At 47.2% G+C, this 21,707-nt stretch overlaps 2 protein-coding genes across 4 annotated transcripts in view; one reads left to right on the top strand and one right to left on the bottom strand.

The window, feature by feature from the left end:
• LYRM9 (LYR motif containing 9) overlaps positions 1-8,876 on the bottom strand; it is a 35,789-nt gene extending 26,913 nt beyond the window's left edge. Inside the window, exon 1 of one of the 2 annotated variants that reach the window (XM_048074310.2) lies at positions 8,509-8,876. The gene's annotated coding sequence lies outside the window, so the exon portion shown is untranslated. The remainder of the gene's footprint in view (positions 1-8,508) is intronic. The other variant, XM_048074307.2, reaches the window with a different exon arrangement.
• A 613-nt stretch (positions 8,877-9,489) lies between these two features.
• NLK (nemo like kinase) overlaps positions 9,490-21,707 on the top strand; it is a 51,837-nt gene continuing 39,619 nt past the window's right edge. For both annotated transcript variants that reach the window (XM_066979522.1, XM_066979521.1), the window contains exons 1-2: positions 9,490-9,637; positions 9,909-10,901. In XM_066979522.1, the coding sequence (XP_066835623.1) occupies positions 10,444-10,901 (458 nt within the window). In that variant the 5' untranslated portion in view covers positions 9,490-9,637; positions 9,909-10,443. The remainder of the gene's footprint in view (positions 9,638-9,908; positions 10,902-21,707) is intronic.

Below are 21,707 nucleotides of genomic sequence, written 5' to 3' on the forward strand. Positions count from 1 at the left end.
CAATCACAGCCAGAGCGATTGAAACTAGCAAGCAGGCAGTAATATACATTTATAATCAATTTCTTGGGTCAATGCATAAAGTTAGAACTCAAAGTCCCAACAACAACAAAAAAAGAGCATTTTCAAGGTTAAATGCTTTTTAAAAAGTAGTAATTTGTCTGCAAGCATTCCAAGAATGGGAAATGGGGCAAGTTATTTGCATAGTTTTAATTGTGTAAGATGGGCCATACAGACAGACAGGCCATAGCCTGTAAGTGTCTTAACATTAGTCCTTTTCATGGTGAACAGTCACCTACTACCTAATAAAAGTGAATAGCAAGACAAAATTCCACACCAGAACTTTCCCCGTAACAACAAAGATAGATCTCCTTACCCTTAGATGCATTTTTCCTGCAAATGAGCAATCACTGCTACAAATTATTAATATACAGGAGATCTCCACATGCAGATGTTGGAAGAATGCAGAAAGAAAAAGCAAATCATTTTGTTTCAGCAATAACAGATGTTGGTGCATCATCCTGCAGACATGTTACTTTTAATACAAAGCAGCTCATAAAGTGAGTGAGGGGGTGAGGACGGAATCAATGCCCAATCACCCAGTTATTTCAGTGTTTACATTTTAATGAGCTTCCTGCATGACTCTATCCTTATAATTTTCCTTCTCTAATAGTAATATGAAATCAGTTTTGTCTTAAGCAACAGTGAAAAGAAGTTCAGCTGCCTAAGATGGCTGCTAGGAGGTTCTTTAAAACAACGCTATCCTGTCATTTATTTCTGTACAAACCCAAAGCCATTCCCAAGCTCCTATGGCACTACTTGGGATCAGACTAAAGTGACTCAACAGCTTCATGTCCTTCTCACCTGCTTGTAAGGCAAATGGTTCGTCAAAGGCTGTAACAGTGCTATGGCACTTGCAGACAACTCAGTGCTACAGAAAACAAACAAAAATGCACAACAGATAAATTTAAACCACCTTTCTCTGGCGAAGGGAGAGACTAAATGGAGCCTGAGCCACGCTCCAGCTGGGGATACACGATCAACACAGCACCTTATTTTCTTTCCACTCCCTTAAACCCAGCCAGTGATGTTGAGGAGACGGAAGGCCATCAGGGACTGAGTGAGGCCAGTGCTGTGGCTGCAGAGTAGAAAATGCAACAAATGCATGCTTAGCTCCCGCCTCTTGTTCTCACCAAGCCCATCTCTCCACGCGTAGCACCAAGAGACAGAAATGCACACACGCACACAGCTATGCAGTGACACACACGGGCAAGCCAAGGGCCGCAGGAGCTGAGCGCGAGAAGGCCCAGCAGTCACCCAACAGACAGAGCTGTCGCTGGGAGCAGCCAAGCGCTCCCCTGCCAACGGACAGGAAGCCACGCAACCACCAACTAGTTAACAGAAGTGATCCAGAAAAGCTTGCATGAGGCAGATGTGAAAATTCGGATGCTGATAAATCCTCTGGAATCTGCTGAGCTGCACAGCCACACAGAGGCAAACCGAGGCTGGGACAAGAGCCCCCTTTTTGCTGACGTGCACTGGTACGCAGCGCTGCAACGGTGGCTTCCGAGCCGCAGCTGTCAGTTCTGATACAGTTTCTCTTCAGATGCACACACTTCTTTTCAAGGCCACAGACTGCTACTGTATCACCTCGGGGTCTCATTTACTGACTCTTTCAATCCCACTTCCCTTTATAGCGGATTAAATTGATTGTCATTAGGAGCACAGGGAAAAAGAAAAGCTACCAGCAGCCTTTGGACAACGGCAATGCGAACTGCGACACTTCAGCCAGCGCCAGCAGTGCAGCAAGCACACACACCCCATAGATGTAAGAGATTTATGGACTCGCAATTTGAGCACCCTATCGCTCTTGGATGACATATTCTCCTCGGCATTGGTATTTTTGGAAGAAATATGCTCAGCGGTATACAATATGGCCCCTTGTTAACACCACATGAAATCCACAAGCAGCTAACTTCCCAGAAGGACCTGTGCAAAGGTAAAGTTACCCCCATAGCTCTTCATGCAAAAATGTAAATGTGCAAGTTTAATTGCTGCCATGTAAAAGGTGTTTTTAAAACATAAATCCTCCCTCTACAACACCATCCCTCCCCACCCTACCCCCAACAGCCAGAACTGGCTACAAGACAGCTTTCTGAAGACTGACTGGTGCACCAACGCCACAAAAATTAGTGATCCATAACTAATTAATACAAACCTCCTGAGGGAAGTATTGCTGCTGGTTATCTTGATACGAGAAATTTAGTTCAGAAGGATAAGCTGGACAGACAGCTGAAAAGCTTTAGTTCTTCCAGTAGGAAATGAATTGTTTTGGTGAAGAAAAGCCCTTAAAGTGATACTATCACGACAAAAGCACAATTATGGAAAGCATTAAAAGTCTTAAAATAACCTAGAAAACATTTTTCTGTAAGCAATACTATTTCCAATCTTTCATAAAACATGAAAAAAATCAAAGACATTGAGTATTTCTCCCATCTAAACTTAGGACACATGTATGATTAGGAAGCTATTTGCTACAAAGCACCCATGTTCCTCAGTTATCAGTTCTGGTTTTGCATCTGGTACTTTTCAATTCCCCCTTCCACTGAATGAAGGATTGTCTTCACATTCCTGGCAAAACTTTGTATCATTTTTTTCCTGATTAATTTTACTTCCCACTCCTACACCATTACTTAATTCCTTGGTTATAACCTATCTCGGCTACGTTCACAAAGAAACTGGTGAAAGTTCCTAACGACTTACATATCAATGTGCTATGTTGTATGGTATGTTACATCTAAGACCCACGTTTTTTGCTCCCAAGCACACATAATGAATTTTCGTCAACAAAAATATCTGATTTTCAGTATAGGACGATGTAAAGCAAACAATTAACTAAACTTCACAAGATGTTTTAGCCAAAGTAGCTCCTGCTATACCTGCTGTGTTCTCCTGCTAATACTGAACACTGACAGGAGCTCTCCTGAGGCCATCAACAAATCAAACACCAGAAGCCACATAGTAATTCACGTGGAAACATACCAGCAAGAGCTCTTAAACTAAAAGACTCCTCCATAACACAACGTAATGATTGTTGGCTGTTATGCAAGCACAACTCCTTACTATTATGTCAAGAATAATTTCATCACTACCAGTTATATACCTGCATGTGCATAAAGTAGTGGCTAGTTTAAATGTTTCCTCCCATCCCCTCCTGAAGCAACGTGCCATATGTATTTGCTGAGTCCGCCTGAAGGCCATCCTCATCACCTGTTAACATGCTTCAGGAAGAAAGCAACACATGAAAACTCCAAAGCTGCTGAATGCTGTATTCAGAGTTACGGGGCAGCAAGAATACAAATACAACCTTTTTTTACCAAGTCTATCAAATGTAGAAGACGTATTCCTCGCTGCATATCATAATTATCCTTGCATAAATACAAAGCACCTCCAATTAAAGGAAGGTTGATGAGGAATCTTGGTTCTGAAATTAAAACAAACACGGGGGTCCACTTGAAAGAAGCAACCCCAGCTTACACGGACTGAGGATTTGGCTTCACACAGTCCGTTCCAAATGGACTTTATGGACCAAAGTCTACTGTCAGATGTATAGACATAAGTCTGTAGACAACATGAAACTTGTTTTTCTGTATCCATAATGATCTAATAAAGCACAGGCTCTGAGTTGCACCAATTATAACAAATCTCCTATGCAAACAAGTTTAATTAGCATTACATTATTGCAGTTTATAGCAGTCACATTCCAAAGACAACGCTGGAATGAAATGTCACGAACCAGGCTGCAAGTTTGTCATTTCCTATTATTTTCCAGATGTTTTGGCCTTCTACATATTCCATCTTGACATTTATGTATGACAAAGAGATACTGTAAGACTTGCAAGACCGCAAGGAATAACCACTTCTTCATACCTCAGTGAAAACCCAGTCTGTTTAAGTTGCATTCTCAGAACTGCCCTGCTACAGTGGATAGGTGTGCCTGCTACAAAGACCTCAATTTAAAAATTACTGGTTTTAAGCGTTTCCATAACACACTGCTCTGTTTTGATACTGAATGAGCACGGTCCACTACAACACTTAAGGAACTTTGACGTGGTGAAGGATTTTTGAGCCATTATGCTAGACGACATTAGTCATTACATGAACAAGCACTAAGAAGCCATCCAAACTCAAAATGAGAGGGAAAAAAAATAAAACAAAAAACAGAACAGGCTGGACTTTGGGCTATCATTACAAAGGCAGAATAAACAAAACTAACTGGTATTTGCTGAGGCATCATCATCTGCAAGAACTTAACAGCCTACAGGTTTAATCTCCCACCCGGCACTTCACAGAATCAGACCTGCAGAGTACTGGGTCAAAACACGGCTATCCTGACTCAGCGAGTTTTAGCGTGCACTTGGCTTTGGTACAACTGAGAGCAGGACAAGAAATAATCATGACCGTTAGCCATGATGTTGTAAACAAAATGCTTAGCAAAAGGCATAAGAACGGAAGCACACCGCCAATTCAATTGTTTTCTTCAACTTGTCGTCACTGGAATCGATGACAGAACAAAAGCTAATCTTGGGACAAGCAGACAGATTAATTTATTCATTTCCAATTTTGTAAAGAGGGAAAAGATTTCAAAGACAAAGACTCCAAAAAATTGTTCTTCACAAAAGAAAAGACTAATACACATCAACATATATTATTACTTTGCTGTAAACAAATTGTGGTCCTAACATACAAGATGGTATCTACCTGACTAGCCAAAACCCCTCAAATTCGCAGGCACTAACACCGTCTGACACTTTAATGGCCTCAGTAGTAGGTTTTATGAATAAAATATTAACAGGGTGTTACAGAATACTGAAGAATGTATCTACAGAGTTGTATAGTGAGGTATGTGTGGGCTTGTCAAACACCCACATTATAAATTATCAATAGTGCAGCTCAGAGTACCCCTTTTGTGCATCAGAGAAATCTATGCAAGCATTTTATTATGCTTTGTTCCATTTAATATTACTTTTCCTGCGTTAAGCAGCCATAAGAAAAAGAACTACACACGTGCCGAAGGACACTTATGGGCAATACTCAGCCATGAAATGAAAAAGACTCATTCTACTACATAAAATCCTGTTTTCACAACTAGCTCCTGGGGTACAAAAAAGCATTCCATCTGGAACTGGACTGTAGCATTTCACACAGTACAATATAACGCCATCTTTTGTGAAGAATTTTCAAGTTAAAACGCTGTTGAGGAGCACCAGAAAGTTGAACGGGATGATTACGCATTGTCTCCCACTACCTAACCTTATGTGGAGTGCTGTCAAAAAGATTACACTTCTGCAAAACGAGTGGCAAATTCAAGGGGAGAGTGAGTCTCCCACGAGTCAGGAGGAAATACTAAACTCAGCACAGCAGATTTTCAGTGTACAGTATTTATTTTTACATGCAGTTTAAATGGGGTTAGCTAAGTGTCCAACAAATACAGATACAGTGTTCAGTGTTTGATACTCAAAAAGCAGGCTTGCTACCGCTCTACAGCACTCGTACTGTGAATAAAATCGCAAGGGACAGACAGATGCACGTCCCCATGAATAACTATCTTCACCAGTAAGAGGTTAGAATCGATCTGTCATGTTTCATCAGCAGCAGTCACCAATTGCATATCTCCATGCATCGCTGGGGATGAGGATGACAAATTAGTCACAATCAAACTAGGTTTTGGCAGGATCTAGGGCAGTGCTTCCACCTGCCTTGTTCAAGGAACTACGATTAGATTTTGCCAAGTCACTCAACAAGCAGCTCAGCTCACTGGACTACTCACAAAGCACTCCTGCCCAAAGCTGTGCGCCAGCCCTGACGAGCTCCCCTCAGCTGACTTATGCTTCTCACACAGAGGCATGAAATGACAAGGAAGCACTAACTTAACAGCGTACATAATGCGTCCGTTCTGCAGCTGTGTTCTAAGGCAAAGTGATTCATACAATTAATATTTAACACTACTTCATGTAACAGGTTTCCACCTCAGATCTGTACTGAGGAAACAAAAGCTCTACTAGAGATTTTCAGCACCTTGTTTTTGTCTGCAAACTTCACATTTCCTTAATATTCTTTTAAAAGTTTATCTTCCTTAAACATACCCCAGCACGAATCAGTTTTGATCTTGTCCCCCTTACCTTCCATAGCATGAAGCACCTAAAAAGCAGCTGAGCTGACAAATTTAAGCTTCACAGCATGACAGAGCCCAAGGACACCAATAAAAGGGTTTATAAACTCAGTGTAGAAGGACGATATACTTGTTAGGGTGGGTCCTTCAACACTGGCATCTGACATAATTCTTTATGGACACGTAAGATAAGTGTATCCCTTCAGCTGCTATCTCACCAGTCTTCTACTGCATTGAAAAGAGCTGCTTCAACTTCAAAGGGAAAAAAAAGGGGGGGGGCGGGGGGATAACGTGGTTGTGACACTTAGCCAAACCAAAAAAAATGGGGGTCTCACATTTTATTTACACTTTACAGACATGGAAATTGGGAATTATGGCTTGCAGTAGCCCTGTCAAAAGCTGTCAGGAGAATCACTGCCAATGCCAGGACTGTAACCCAGGTAACTTCCTTTGCTCTTACTGCTGAAAATCCATCCACATGACAGTACCTAACAAAACTTTTGAAGTATTTCTAGGACAAGACATTTATGTCCAACTAGAAATAGTCACCATGGATTTGATTCACTAGAACTACTAGGAAAAGATTTTGACAATAGAAAGTCAGTAACTAGATAAAGGTATGGGGGAAATGTCTTCACGCTTACGGTGTTCTGGTTCAGGCAACGAACCCTGCTCTTCAAACAGCAGACCTAGGAGTTACCCTCGACCACCTCGTGGCAATACATAAACCAGCAGCCGGATTGGAGGCCGTCTGAGCTGGTACACCTGCTCCCAGAGGCCTAGGCCTGAATTATTCCCCATCCATTGGGGAAACACACACGTAAGGACACACTGTTTAGTATTAAACGCTTACCTTCAGCAGCTTCTCTCTATAAGCTCCATATAGGCGCCAAAAAGAAATGCTGAGGTGATGTCCAGACACACCTGGACTAGACTCCTTCAGACAGCAATGCAGCATGCCTCTTTACCCTTCACCTATAAGGAGCCTGCAGAGATTAGGCACCAAAATGCACATCTATGAACACCTCCCAACACGCCGCCGTTACAAAACTCTCAGTTTATGCTAGGAAAAGGTCGACCTTTTCCACATCACCAAACACTTTGTTTATGACCATAAATTCAACAAGAGTCTGGCAGCAAAAACAAGACAGAGGATTTCTTCTTTCCTTCCCAGCAGTGCAGCTGAAAATAACAGACTTTCAGCAAATACACCCGTAGAAATTGAACTCTACTTAAAATTAATTGTTTCAAGACATGCGATCCAATTAGCTCAGCAGGTCCCCTAACTTCAGAAGAAAAAAGAAATGAAGACACTATTTATCTTTAGACTCGAATAATGCCACTGATAAATTGATTGGCAAACGCATTTAGAATCTAGATTTCAGTACACTAATGCTTATTAGGATGTCGCAAAAATTTTCCAAGTAATAAAATTGAGCCATAACAGAACAATGAGTTCATATTGAAAATGTGCCGGAGGATTTCAGAAGCCTTCCAGGCCTCACACCACTTTCCTATGCCTAGACCCTGCTATTATAAAAGGGTGTAAACTAAACCTAAACCTACCTTTTTTTATATATCCATAAAGTTTGTGTTTTGAAAGCAAACACGGTAGCAAAACTCCACTACAATCCCAGGCTGCAATATTAGCTACAAACATCTAAAAATACAACAAAAAGTTTTAACAATCTTAATTCCTGCAACTTTTCTTGCCTACTTTCTCTGAAGACAAGGAGTGCCCAAACCCGTTCTTAGGAACGTTTCGCACTCCAGTTTTAGGAACCGCGACGGCCTGTCGCATTCAGACTCCTTTCCTCCACGCTGTACAGAACCCCAATGGCTTCGTTCGCCTTTCGGAGGGGTGCTCAGGGGAGGCATCGCAGCAGGGGGCACGGCACCAGCGGGGACTGGGCGGGGTGTCGCCAACGCACCCGGAGCACCGCGGCTGGCCCGCAGCAGGGGCACACGCACACAGATACACACAGATACACACACACATACACAGATATACACACACACGCACACACACACCCCAGGTCAGTGCCCGCCGTTTCCCTCCTGCGGAGCCGCTCGCCCCGCTGAGGCGCGCCAAGCCCCTACCGCTCCAGCCGCCGGCACGGGCACGGCTCTGAGAACGCCAGGCTATAAATACCGCTACCGATCAGATGCGATGCGTATTTATACAGCTAAGGGGGAACTGGCAAAGCTGAGTTTATGGTGTTTTTTTTTTTTTTTTTTTTTTTTTTTTTATAACCTCTATGTTTTCGGGAACGGTACCGGCACTGCACGGACTAACGGCACGAGGGAGCCGAACCCAGCGGATCCGCACCGCCCCTCACCAGCACGGACTTCGGCGCTGAGGCGGCGGCTGGGCGGGAAGCAGCGCCCGGCACGGGGCCGGCGCCTGACGGGAGCCCGGGGGCGCCGCCGGGGCCCTGCGCGACCCGGCCCGGCCCTGGGCTGCTCAGCCGCGGGGTCCCCGCCGAGCTCAGCCCCGCCGCTCCCAGCGGCTGCCGCTGCAACGGGCCCGCTCCGCTCGGCCCCGGGGGCACGGGGACAGGGACGGGACGGGACGGGACGGGCCCAGCCCCGCCGTGAGGCGCCGTGAGGCGGCCCGGCCGTGCGCGGGAAGCGGCTCTGGGCCCGCGGGGCAGCGCCTGAGGTACGGGGCCGCCCCTCCCCACCCCGCGCCCGCCGCGACCTCCGCGCCCTGCCGCGTCCTCAGCTGACCCCGCCCCCCCGGCGCCATTGGCCCCTCCCGCCGCCCGTCAGCGGCTCCCCCGCCTCCCATTGGCCGCTGCCCACCTGCGGCCGGGCGCCCCAGAGGCTTCCCCCGGCCGCCGCCCGGCGCCTCGCGCTGCCATTCGCGGGACGCGGCCCCTCGGCCGGCGCCGCCGCCGGGCACTGGCGAGCAGAGCTGTCAGTCACGGCGCCGCCCGGCCCCCGAGCTCCATTGGCCCAGTAACCCCTTTTCGGGCTTTCGCCTGCCCTCATTGGCTGAGGGGATCGGATAGGGAGCCGCGGTTGGGCGAAAAGCGGGTCTCGGGGGCGGGACGCGGCCCGGAGCGAGAGCCGATTGGCCGGCGGGCCGGAGCGGCGCCCCGCGATTGGCAGGAGAGGCGGAGAAGGCGGGGCCGCCCGGGGTGAGGGTTGTATGAGGTGAGGGAATCTCGCGGGGTCTCGCCAGCGCCGGGCGCGGAGGCGCGCGGTGATTGGGCGGCGGGGGTCACGGGGGCGGGACTGAGTCAGGGAGTCTCCGCGGCGGCCGAGCCCTATGGGCCGGCCGAGCCGGGTCCCGCTCGGTGATTGGGTGGGGGCGGCTCTCGCGGAGCCTGGCGGGCCGGGCCCCATTGGCTGCGGGCGGGCGTCGGGCGCGCGCCCCGCATGGGGGCGGGGGGGCCCGGCGGGGGGAGGGCAGGCCGGGTGCGCGTGCCCGCCGTGCGCTGCGCGCTGGGGCTCCGGCAGGAGGTGAGTGCCGGGGGTGCCGCCGCCGGGGGGGGGAGCGGGGGGGGCGCGCGCGGCCGGGGGGCGGAGCGGCGCTGAGCGGCGGGGCCCCACCGCCCGCCGCCCCCGCCGCGCACCGAGCCCCCCCCCCCGCCCCCCCGCACGCCCCCAGCCCCCGCCGGGCCGGGCCGGGCCGGGCCGTGCTGTCAGGGCGCCGCCGCCCCTCGGCCCCCCCGTCCCCTCCGGGCCGCCCCCTGACGCCGCGCCGTTGTGTGTGTGTGTGTGTGTGTTGCAGGCCTTCGAGGAAAAAGTTGCGAAGTGGCGAGTGGCCCGCCCCGCGGCCGGCGGCAGGTGCCCGGCAGGAGGCAGCGATGTAGGAGGCGCGGGAGGCCCGAGGAGATAAGTGGGGATGTGGGCATGGCGCGGGTAGGCTCGGCACGGCGCGCACCGGCTTCCAGGGCAGCGGCTCCGAGCCCTCCCCCCGCGGGGAAGGGGCATCGAGCGCGGTTGCTTTAAAAAAAAAAAAAAAAAGAGAGGAAAAAATAAAAATAAAAGACGTGCGGACAAAGCAGACCCGCCCCGGCCCGCCGCCCGAGGATGGAGCTCCAGTAGCCGGCCGGGGGGCACAGGGGTTCGCTGGGGGCCGCGCGCACATGAAGACCCCGCGAGCGCCCGGCGGCACCAGGAGATAAGGCCCGAGGGGCTCGATGTTCCGCAAGGTGGGCCGCGTGTGGTGAGACCCAACTTCTGGTGAAGTGTGGCGAATCTCGGTTTTATGGCCAAATGACAGCTTGACCCAGTTGTTGTCCAAGCCGGGGGCATTTTGTTGAATGTCTCTCTGTGGCACGACGGCCAACGCAAAAATGATGGCGGCTTACAATGGCGGTACGTCCGCAGCAGCGGCAGGTCACCACCACCACCATCACCACCACCTTCCTCACCTCCCTCCTCCTCACCTCCATCACCACCACCACCCGCAGCATCACTTGCATCCAGGCTCTGCGGCTGCGGTACACCCCGTACAGCAGCATGCCTCTTCGGCGGCTGCGGCCGCGGCGGCTGCGGCCGCGGCCGCGGCGATGTTAAACCCAGGGCAGCAGCAGCCATATTTCCCATCACCGGCACCGGGTCAGGCCCCTGGACCAGCTGCAGCAGCCCCAGCTCAGGTACAAGCTGCAGCAGCTGCTGCAGTTAAAGCGCACCATCATCAGCACTCACAACATCCACAACAGCAACTGGATATTGAGCCGGACAGACCTATTGGATACGGAGCCTTTGGTGTTGTCTGGTGAGTAAAGAAAAAAACTGAACCGATCTTTCCATTTTTATTTTTTTTTTAACCAAATCATAATTCATTCTTGGTTTTGCCATTTGATCCAGAATACGAGAAAGCTGCTTACCACAGATTTTTTGTACTGGTTCTTCTCTCTTCTTAGAAAGTTGGCTTCGCTTGTTTCTCTTGGCAGAACGAGGCTTAGAGTGGTGAAGAGCAACCTCCCGTTAACAGGCCACACCGCCAGTCTTCTTTAAGATGAACGCAGCGTGTTTACATGCCTTCTGTGCATTTAATTAGAATATGTATTCTGTTTAGCTAAGCTGTACTTCCTAAAATTTCAGGTTAACAAATGAGTATTAGAATATATGTTTTGACCTGACATAAGAGCTGGAAATTGAAAGCGTATGAAAATGTCTTCCTCCTTCAGTCACCTGTCAAGATCTTTGTCTAGGAGACGGCTTGACCTGCAGTGGTATGCTATATGCTGCCTACAACAGAATATCTGAACTTTGCTCTCCTCTCATAAATGTAAATGGGATTTTCTGTCTACTGTACTACTGCCTACAGCTCTTTTATTCCCCCAGCTGCTGTTTCAGAGGATTTTGTCAGTGGATCGTAATCTCTTCTAATATATTTTGTGACCACCTTAATGTAATGTATGCAATTATTGCCCTTCAGGATCACTGAGGCGAAGCTAGAGTGATTTTTGAGTAGTTTTTTATAAGCCGTTGCCAGATTTACCCCGTTCTGTAAAGCTCTGTGGAACCGTAGGAGATGCCCGGGTTTTGTTTTTGAGAGCAAGCGTACTGCAGCGCGCTTCCTGTGCAGGGAACACCAAGTCTGAAGTGGGTAACTGTGGCGCGTCCCTGCAGAGCTTGCCTCGGCGCTCGGTCGGTGTGACTTTGTGTTGCTTGAGGAGTTCTGCTTCAGGTACTGCCCGTGCTTGGACTGTACCGAGGCAGAAGTGCCGTGCGCCTGGGGTCGTGGCCGCTGGCGGCGTGCAGCGCAGAGAGCTTCGTGGTACGGGGCTGGGAGCACGGCACGGTAGTTCCTCGCCCCTGCCCTGGCACGGGTCGCGGCAGTATTTGCAATAAACCGTCTTTCCTAGGAGAAGCGAGGGCTAGGCGTAGCTTGGTGTTAGAGCTGATCCTGTGCCCCTGAACTCAGCAGGTCCAGGAAGTTCAGCTGAGCGCCGACTTTTCAAAGTCGGGGGGTGCTGTTGTGCAGCCGGCGCTGCGCTGCTCTCGCTGCGATAGCGTACAGAAGTCTATGAAAGAACGGAAACTGAGAAGAAATCTTTAAAATATGTATCTAAAGATTATTTCCATCTGCTTGTGTATTTATTTCTGGATAAAGTGTTTTTTTCTCTTTAATCTTAATTGTTACAGGCTGGCTTAAATGTAGGGTGTTATGTAAGATCAGACCTCGCTGTCGTTGGTTTCTAACATTTTGTTTACCTCTACATATTTCCTGGGGATCTTTATTTTTCTCAATTTTATTTGCCAAAAAAGATCTTTGCCAAGAGAGATCTCTTTTGTAATATTCAGTAGAATAAAAGGTTACGTTTGCATATTTAAATATCATATCATTAAGAATGCTGAGGAAAAAAAGTGTAGAAGTAAGGAGGGTCTGCAGGGACTGAGGCCGGGCAGGATGCTGCCAGAAGTGCCCCTTGGTCCCCAGACCCCCGGCTGTCCAGCTGCACCCACACAAACAGGAATTGCCACTGGTGAGACTGTGTTTGCAAAGTTGTAACTACAGCTTTTACTTCAAGATAATAATAATTTTGTGGCCTTTTTATTTTTTTAAAGGCGGTGGGGGTGTTAAATGAACTAAAAGCAGAAGCCTGGAGGTCAGATCTCCTTCGTAAAGTTCTAACTCTGTACAGACTGAGAACATAATCGGCTGAAATCCAGTTCCTCTTTGCTCACGTGTGTTTGAGTTCTGTGGTCACTGTTAGGTTTTTGGCATCTCGTATTAACTTCTGCAAGTGAATGGGTACTGCATTTGGGAGTCTGTGTGTCAGCAAGAGTTAAGCTGAATTTTAGATTTCATTCAAACCGTGAAAGCATGCCTGTGTAATTTAATTCCGGCCGTATAAGATAATGGAACTGAACATAAACATTGAGTTGGGTATTTACACTTCGGGTTAACTTAGACATGAAAAAATGCATACTTTGGTGCAAATGTAACGTTAAATTTTCAGCAAGATAAGGCCTAAGCTGCTTGTGAATAAGGATTCTGTTGCGTGTCTGTCTCTCTTCCTGAGCACTTACCGGCACTGATAAATAACTGAAAAGTTCATGTATGTATTGCTGAGGGAAACTGGTGTTGTTCGACGGGCAGTTAAGTATTTGAACGAGTAGTCTTTCATCTCACTGCTGCGATGTGTCACCGTGTTGTCTAGAAAGATGCAGCTTGTGCTGCAGTTAGGCTTAGCTCCTCAGAGAAGCCATTGGCAGGGAGCGGTACTGAGTTTCCCGTTAGGTTACTGGGAGAGATTTTGTCTTGGCGTTGAGTTCGCGTTCGTCATTAGCTCGTTTGTCTGGTGCTTTATGATGTGTTGGGGTTGCTAATGTGCTGCTGGAGTTTGTCACTCACGAAGAGCTGAAGCATCGTGCTTCAGCATTTTCATGATTAACTCCTGCACTCTCAGTGGCGTACACAGGCTGTGTCCGTGGTTATCTAGACACCAGTAGGTCCTAAATGAACTGTCCTGGGCACCTCTCCTGTGACTGAGTGTTGATTTTAACGTGAACTTCACCCAAACTGGCGAAGTAGAAAGGAGTCTCTTCAACAGTCACCGTTAAATTGCTGCCTTGATAGAGCGAGGGTTTGAAGCTGGCATTGCGCGTGCTGTCGCCTCGCTGCTCCTGCACACGCAGCAGCGTGGGGGTGGCAGGGGAGGTGCTGAGGCAGGAGGCGTACGGGGGCCTCCCACCAGCTCCTGCGGGTTTGCTGAGTGGAGTTCTGCTCTGGCGGAGGGCCGAGAGCTGAGCTGTGTACCTGTCCTGCTGACAACATCTGAAAATACTGGGGAAATAAATCCAGATTTTAGTTTCAGTGAAAGCTCCGTGCCCCACGTTTCAAAATGCGTATCTGGTGTTGGGAAGCCTTGTGTATATCCTAGGAATGAGGAGCTGTCCTTTGCAGAAGTGCTCCCTGTTTTGCTGGGCAGACATGCTACTGCCATCTGGTGGGATCCTTAAAAATAAGAGCGATAAAAAAATGCTGTGAACCTGGCTCGGGAGTGAGGGGCGAAGACTCGATACATCTGCAAGAGGAGCTCGTGCTGCTTTCACGCCAGGTGCCGAGAGCAGAGGAAAGCTGCAGCTCCCGTGGAGGCAGGCGGGGAAGGATTACTTTTGTTGCTGGTTCAAGCTGCTGGGATTGTATGGGAAGGTCTCGCTGGTTGGGGTACGTCCACTCCCTGAGGGTGAGAACCTGCGCCTCTGTAAGGTGTGTGGGGATGGGGTTTGTCATGTACGTGTCTCTAATTGCGAAAAGTTATCATCAAAGATTATGAAATCAGGCAATCTGCTTTATTACTACAAAAACTGTGTCAGAAGACACACATCTCTGGGGTACAAATGACAACAGAAAAAAGATGTAAGTTTGTTTTTTAAAAAGGCCTGATTTATGTGATTTTAATTTGCAGTGTGGTTTTCAATGTATTTGTTTCTAATGCTTTTTATCCAGAAAGGCAAAGAGCAGTATAATGTTGCAAATAGTTTGGCTCTTGATTTTAAGATAGTACAATATGTATAGGCTGTTTTTAATGGCAGAAATAATTTAGTTTAATTTTATACTTAGTTCCTGGCCTTCAAAGGCCTGAAATCACTACGGTCAATGCTAAGTAAAAATTGAAAAAAATACTGCATATAATTGATCCATGTGTGTACCCTAGAACAATTTAATGCGAGCTTTATCATGGTGCTGATCCTAAGCAGAGCAGTAGGACAGTCATTGTTAGGACAAACCGCTAACCTCCCGACCGATACTGGGAGGGAATGCCTCGTGCTGAGCAAGTAAGCAATGTAGCTCATTTGTTCGGGACAAAATTGCTGGAATATGTATTAGAAAAAAAAAAAAGAGGTTACAGCTTCAAAAAGCATATGAGTAACTGCAGGAGAAGTTCCCCTCTGAGGTGTGATGGTGCTGCGAACCCAGGTGATGTTTTGCATGGTTAATGCAAATGATAATGCAAAAGTCCGGTCTGGTAATTGTGGAAAGCTTACGGAAAGTTCAATTAGTAAAATCTGGTTTATGAAACCTTTAAAGTCTTGTGGGTGTGAGAGATTTTTTTCCAAGTTAAAGTTGTTTGTATCATAGTCTTTTTCCAGTCCCTCAGAACTCACCTGCTAGTGGAGTTTTGTGAACGTTGGGGAAAAAATACCCTGGTTTAGTATTAGCACTTGGATGGACAATTGTGTTGCTGTAAACTATTTCGTCTGCCGTTTTGTGTTAATCTAAATTGACTTTTTAAATTATTGATTAAACAAAAAGCAACCTACAGAAGGAGTCTGAAATTAACCGTGGTATTTTCATTGTGAATGGGGCTGAGGACAAAAGAACTGTAGGTGGGCAGTGGTATCCCCGATCGATGTATGTATCCACCAGAAATCGGATAAAGAGCCCCTGGGAGCTCACCTGGGCCAGTGCTGGTATCCGGGAGAAGAAGGTCCCTACAAAACTTTCCAACTAAGCAAATGCAAGACAAATCCAAAGAGCACTTTAACTTACTGGTGTTACGCCTGGCTAAGATGTGACAACAGTACTATTCACCTGTATAACGTGGGGTTTTTTGTAAGGGTAGAAAACATCCGTGTGTGGCACGATGTGTTGATTTTTGGTGTAGTAAGATTGAAACAACCGTGCCCCCAGGGTGCTGAGGTAAAAGAAACCCATCCAGTAACTTCTTGGGTGTAAATGAGGCGCTGGGAACTGGGCGGAATTCTATCCAAGTGATGCACCAGGTTGTTCGTTATTGTCTTGTAGGATGATGCAAGGGGGAAGGAACGTGGATGATATTTTTTCCTCAAAGTTGGGCAAGGACCACGTGAAGTAAATCAGTTCGCTGTAGTTTACGCCCAGGTCAGCGTTTTACAGGTCACTCGCAGCGCCCGTTCTGCCGCGGCACCTACCGGTCGTGCTGTTGGTGCCCACGTGAAGCTGCCCGCTGGCAGGGCAGGTCGTGGTGCCGCTCCGTGTCTTCTCTTCCCTCTCAGCTCCACAAATGTTACGGCAGAACAGCCTGTAACTGAATCGACAACCCAATACTGATTTTTCAGACGTGTTTCAGATGTTCTTTCCCCCTCTCTCCTCACGTACTTTTTCACTTCTTTTAAAGAGAGTTTAAGTTGTCCCTCTCAGCAGCCAGCAAACAGATGCCTCTGGTGTTTGTAAATGGAATATCAGAAGTAATGTAAAAAGCAGGATCTATATTCAAAACAACTTGCAGGGTTTACTGAAAGCCCATTTATTTCTGGTCAAAAGAATTCAATAAAAAGAAACTGGGCTCAGTTACTGCGATTTCCACTGTAACATTTAGAATTTAGGGGTAAGCGCTTGGTCCAAGCTTAAGTTATAAATATTATTACAAGAGTAATCTGTCCGAAAATGTTTGGCTTTCGTTTCTGCAACGCAAGTATGTGGTGTGCCTGGTACTATTGCTTGACAGTCGATGTCCATTTAAAATTCCTGTTACGGATTATTTAATGACTGTAAGCAGTGAGTAAGCTCTCTTGCTCGGTACCAACTTTACGGAGCTGTAAGCACGCCCTGTAAACAAACAGCAGGCTGACTGTCCAGCCTGCGCTTGGACTCGCCAGTTCGAGCCTGTCCCGACTTACCTGCGCAGCTGGGAAGTTCTTTAGGAAGTAAATAATGGCCTTTGGAGTCGGAGCTTCAGCGCTGCGCCGGCAGCCAGGCTCGTTAGCGCTGCTGCGGGCCGGCGGGTTTCGAGGTGCTGGGCCCACTGAGCCCCGTTAAGGGTTAGGGGGGCGAGGGTGTCCCACGCGTGTGCCAGGGGGCGGCGGGGGCAGCCTGCGGAGGATGGGACGGGGACGGGTTAGGTGGGGACACGGCACTGTGCTGCGTGCAGCAGCCGCTGCCATCGCTCGCTCGTGTCTATCGTGGCGCCCTGGCTCGGGGCTGGCGGTTCTCTTGCCTGGGCCGGAGCAGCGCGGGTTGGTTTTTGAGCCCAGGAACAGGCCCTGTCGCGCGCTCCTGAAGTTGTCTCGTGTGGATGTGTTCGGCTGCTCTACGAAGCTTTAAGTGCAGTAGGTGTAGGCAGAGTCCTAGCATTGTAATTTGAAAGTACATCGCGTAGTAGAGGCTGCAAATTTCGCCGTATTGTGAGTCAAACCAACTATTACGTCCAATTCTGTAAAGTAGACCCCCGGGTGAGGTAGTAGATGCTTAAATGAAAGTGGCTTATGACAGGCAGTACAAATACGTATGTAAAGGACAGAGGCTTATGTTGTTAATGCATTTATTTATTGATAATAGTATTTAACTGTAATAAGCAGTAACAAGGAAAAAGTGAATGCGAGTGGAAGTGGATGGGATGGGGAGTGAATGGGTAGTAGCTGAAGGTGGTGCGAACCATGGCGATTACCTGCTATCTAGATATGGAGAGGCTATAAAAATTAGCGTTGTGTCAGTAGGCCATGCTTTTTAAAAAATGCCACAAGTAATAACCTTCTCCTTAAAATACATTTCTTCCCTTTGTTCTAACTGCTCCTTTTCCTCTCCTCCACCCCTTTTTCTTACTTTCCAGTGTTGGCTGTGGTACTTTCTGAAGTGCAGCTCGCCAGCAGCAAGTTTAAACGTCGACAGCAGTGTTTGGGTACGGGGCTCAGTGTGGACAATGCCAGCCACTCCTCTGCGGAAGGCTCTTGAGCTCTGTCTGCCACAGGGCAGCGGGCAGGGGCAGCGGGCAGGGGCAGCCCGCCTCGCCCGTGGTCTGCGGTGCCCTGACTTGGCCAAAGCACGATGTGTTCAAACCACTATGGTGCTGATACTGTTAGTAGTTGGCACCTGCTGAAGTTGTAGACCAATCCCATAGCCTCGGTCGGTTAGATTGGCAGCACGTTTTTCCAGGGTTGTGACAGTAATTTTGCTACAGATTGCCTGCGGAGAGTTTCTGTGATCAAGGAGAAATACGCGGAGGCGCGTGGCGTGCGGGTGCCCAGGCAGTGGTACGGGTACAGCAGTGCCACGGCAGCGGGCGCGCCGCAGACCGCCCGAGGTGAGCGCAGCCCATTGCCAAAATGCGCTCCCATCAGCGCACCAAAATGCGTGTTGTGCAGGGCTTGCAGGCAGCTGAACAAGGATAAATGTTCATGGAAGCCTCGTTCTCTAAAATAAAGATTTCTCTTCATCCTGACAGGTTTAAAGTTGGTGTTAGAACAGTCTGAGCTTCGTTACGCTGTTTAAAATCGTATTGCTTTTCTCTTGTTACGTGAGAGCGGTGGAGAAGTAAGGGCAGCTGTAGGTCAGCCGCGATGCTACCTGACTTCGTGGCCGTGGCCCGTGGCCCTGTACCGTGTTTAGAAGTACTCAGTAAGAGCTTGAGCCTTCATCGCGAGGGCTGTAGCGGGATCAGTGTGTCCTAGTCGTATCTTGCTTTAATTTCCTGTTGTGTTTTTTTCTGTAAAGGCTTGGAATCGCGTGCGTGTGTGAGTGGAATTTCTATGCTGGTTTTGATGTTGTTTATAACACCAGAATGGTGATAGCAGAATCATTTCAAAGAATAGACGTTTTGATAAGTTATCTTCTGTTATTTCCTTAATTTTCTTGGAACGTGGTCTGAAGGTATTTGTTGTGGAATTACGAAAAAATAAATTGAGCTTTCTGTTGAAGAATAGTTGCAGGAAATTTTATGGAAAATTAAAATATATTGGGAAATGTGCGAATCCTTGGACTCTAGTGAATGATTTTCTTTCTACCATTCTCTTTCATACGCAAATATGGTTTAGTAGGTGCAAAAAAAAATGCACCTACTGGAGAATGTGGTAGTTTAGTTTCCTTGTCATTTTGGAATGGTGCTATTCCAAATTTCAATCCTAAATCTATTCCTAGTTTTACAATAATATGTTTTTTCCTTATTCAGGCACCACCAGGCGGTGCTCTTATAGTTTTCTTCATTTTGCTAGCTAAATGCAGTGGCAGAATAGAGCCTTTGCTTAATGGGAGCAGTAAGGCTGAGGATGGTGTTGACCTGACAGTCAGGTAGTTACTTGGCTTTGTTCTCCATCGTTTATTTTTTTTTCTGAGAAGCTACTGACTTTCTCTTCCCTCTTGAATGTGTTTATAGCGTTTCTTTTTATTTCAGTTAATACATTTTATTACTTAACATAAATGCTTGCAACCATTGAAGAATACTTGTCAATGAATAGACAAAACTCATTTCATAAACATAGCAGCATTTTCCAGGCATGGGTAATCTTTGTGCAGCGGTTGCTGGTCTGTGCTGGCACTTGTTGGTTTCCCCGGGTGCGACTTGCGAGGCCAGCAAGCTGCAGCTTAGGAAGGAGAGAGGCTGGCCTGTGGCCTAGCTCAGCGGACTCTTTCCCTGAAAACCATTTAATTTTTCTTTAAGCGTTTTGGTTGCTAGATAAAACGTTGAGGTTTACTACGGTTGGAAGAAGTGCCGGGAAGGTTGTCCCGCAGGCCCTCCCGAGCCCTTCTCGTTTAGGTCCAGCACCGCTGACGGGCGCAGCTCCCAGCGCTGCCCTCGGGTCAGAGGCGGCCGCGGGGCTGCCCAGCACAGAGGGGCTGCCCTTCGCAGCGAGCCTTCTGGCTTCCCCGCCTTGGTTTGTTTCTAAAGGCCCGAGACAACCCATCTGAAACTATCTGAGAGCACTACGTGAGAGCTTTCTCTCCCCAGAGGTCATATAGCAAGCAGAACAGAAGCGCTGTTAAAAGGGCTTTCTAATAGGGCAATGTAACTTTTCTTTGATGTTTCTGTAAATTCTTGTTGGCTTGTTCGCTTCACATTTCTGATTCGGAGGGAGATTATCTCGCAGGTAGGTATTTAGGGAAGAATGGAGGCAGTGTAGCAGCTATTCCCAGGCTGCTTGCAATCCGTCTCTCATAATTTCATAAGTTCCTTGGCTAGCACTTTTACATAAGACAAGCAGGAGAATTTTCTGAATATCATAATGCTTCTGAATCCCCTATGCTTTCCCTGAGTGCCTTTGAAATCCTCTAGGCCAGACCTCCTTGATGTTGATTTGTAGCTAGCGGGTATGTTGATGAAGCAAAATTATCCCTTTTGTTATTGTTCTGACTGACTGAGTGGGCATGGATCAAATAGGTCATGGGAATACGTGTGATATTGATAAAATTAATATGCATAATATAATACTGCACAAGGTTACGAATGCGGACTGCATAGAATACTCTGCATCCTTGGCATGCAAGCGTGCCCTGACTTCAACAGCTACTGCAGCTGGCTTGAACCATGGCTAATGCTTAGAAAGGTGCATCTGCAAACTAGCTGCTAACTCATCACGTGCATATTAAAAAATAAAAAAAAAAAAAGTGAAAATAGTCAAAACACTACAAGAAAAATTGAGATGCTCTTTCTTAACAAAAGTGAGGAGTCTTACAGTCAATTAGCATTTTTTGAGTCACGATTCCTTTTCTAATTACAAGGACATATCCAGAACAAACAAGAATATACACAGGCTGAAAGTGACACCTTGGAAAATGAAGATCTAACAATAGTTTTCTTAACCACACGTCTCCTCTAAGTCATCATTCTGGAAGCTAATCTCATTAACATGAGGTACAGTTAAAGGACAATGGGGAGAGAAGTTCCCACATAATAATTGCTGTTAATTTAAGTCCTTGCAAAAACAGGGAGAACTCTGCTTTTCCTCATCCCTTATTCCTTCCACTGTTTGGAATTGGCCTAATGAATTCACTTGTGACTGTCCACGACATTTTCTATATTTTTCTGTGATAGTGCCTAATCTTTTTTGACAAGTATAGTAAATATGGGAGTTGAAAGATTCAGTTTTAATTTAGGAGCTGAGTTTGGTTAAGGATGCAGTTTCACAGCCAAGTAAGTGGCAGCCCACCAGTGTGCCTGAACTAGCACTCGTGTGACAGTGTCCTAAATTGTTCGTCTTTTATTTAGTGCTGCTTCAGAAGTGAATATTCAGATTATGAATTGGAACAAAAGAATGTGAAATTAAGACCTGGAAAAATTATTCTCAGGTTTAAATCTTAATGCCATTATCAATTGCCATTTGTGATCTGGCAGAGCAAGAAAGGCATTTATCTTCCCCATTCAGCTCCAGATCGCTTCTCGAAAAGTGCCTGAGTGCGTCTTCTGTGAAGTGCTTCTGTGTCAGTGGCTACCATAGGCACAGCACAAATCCTGCGTGGGACCGGTCTTTATGCATTAATATCCTGATAGAGAAGGTAATAAAGCAATACTAACTGGCAAAAATATTTAAAATATATATCTATTTTCCCATATATCATTTGATTTAATTCAAACGACAAAGTCACAGTTCTACCTAACAGCTTAACTGAAAGCAGGGTTTAATTATGAAATGGAAAGTACGTTTTATTTACTTATTTATTAAGTTATTAAAGATGACTTAAGGTAGTGAAGTGCTTTTCTGGTGAGGTTCGTATTTGCACAGTGATTGTATTTGGAAAGTGAGGATTAAGGTCTTCCATTCCGCTTTTGACCGTGGGGCATTGACATACTTAGCGAGCCCAGAATCTGCACTGCAACTTTCCTTTTGCCCCTGCTAAAGGTGAAGATGACTTAGGTTATTTAGGTTTGGATTGTTT

Source organism: Anser cygnoides, chromosome 18 (assembly GCF_040182565.1).
Source record: "Anser cygnoides isolate HZ-2024a breed goose chromosome 18, Taihu_goose_T2T_genome, whole genome shotgun sequence".
In the NCBI taxonomy this organism is placed as follows: domain Eukaryota; kingdom Metazoa; phylum Chordata; class Aves; order Anseriformes; family Anatidae; genus Anser; species Anser cygnoides.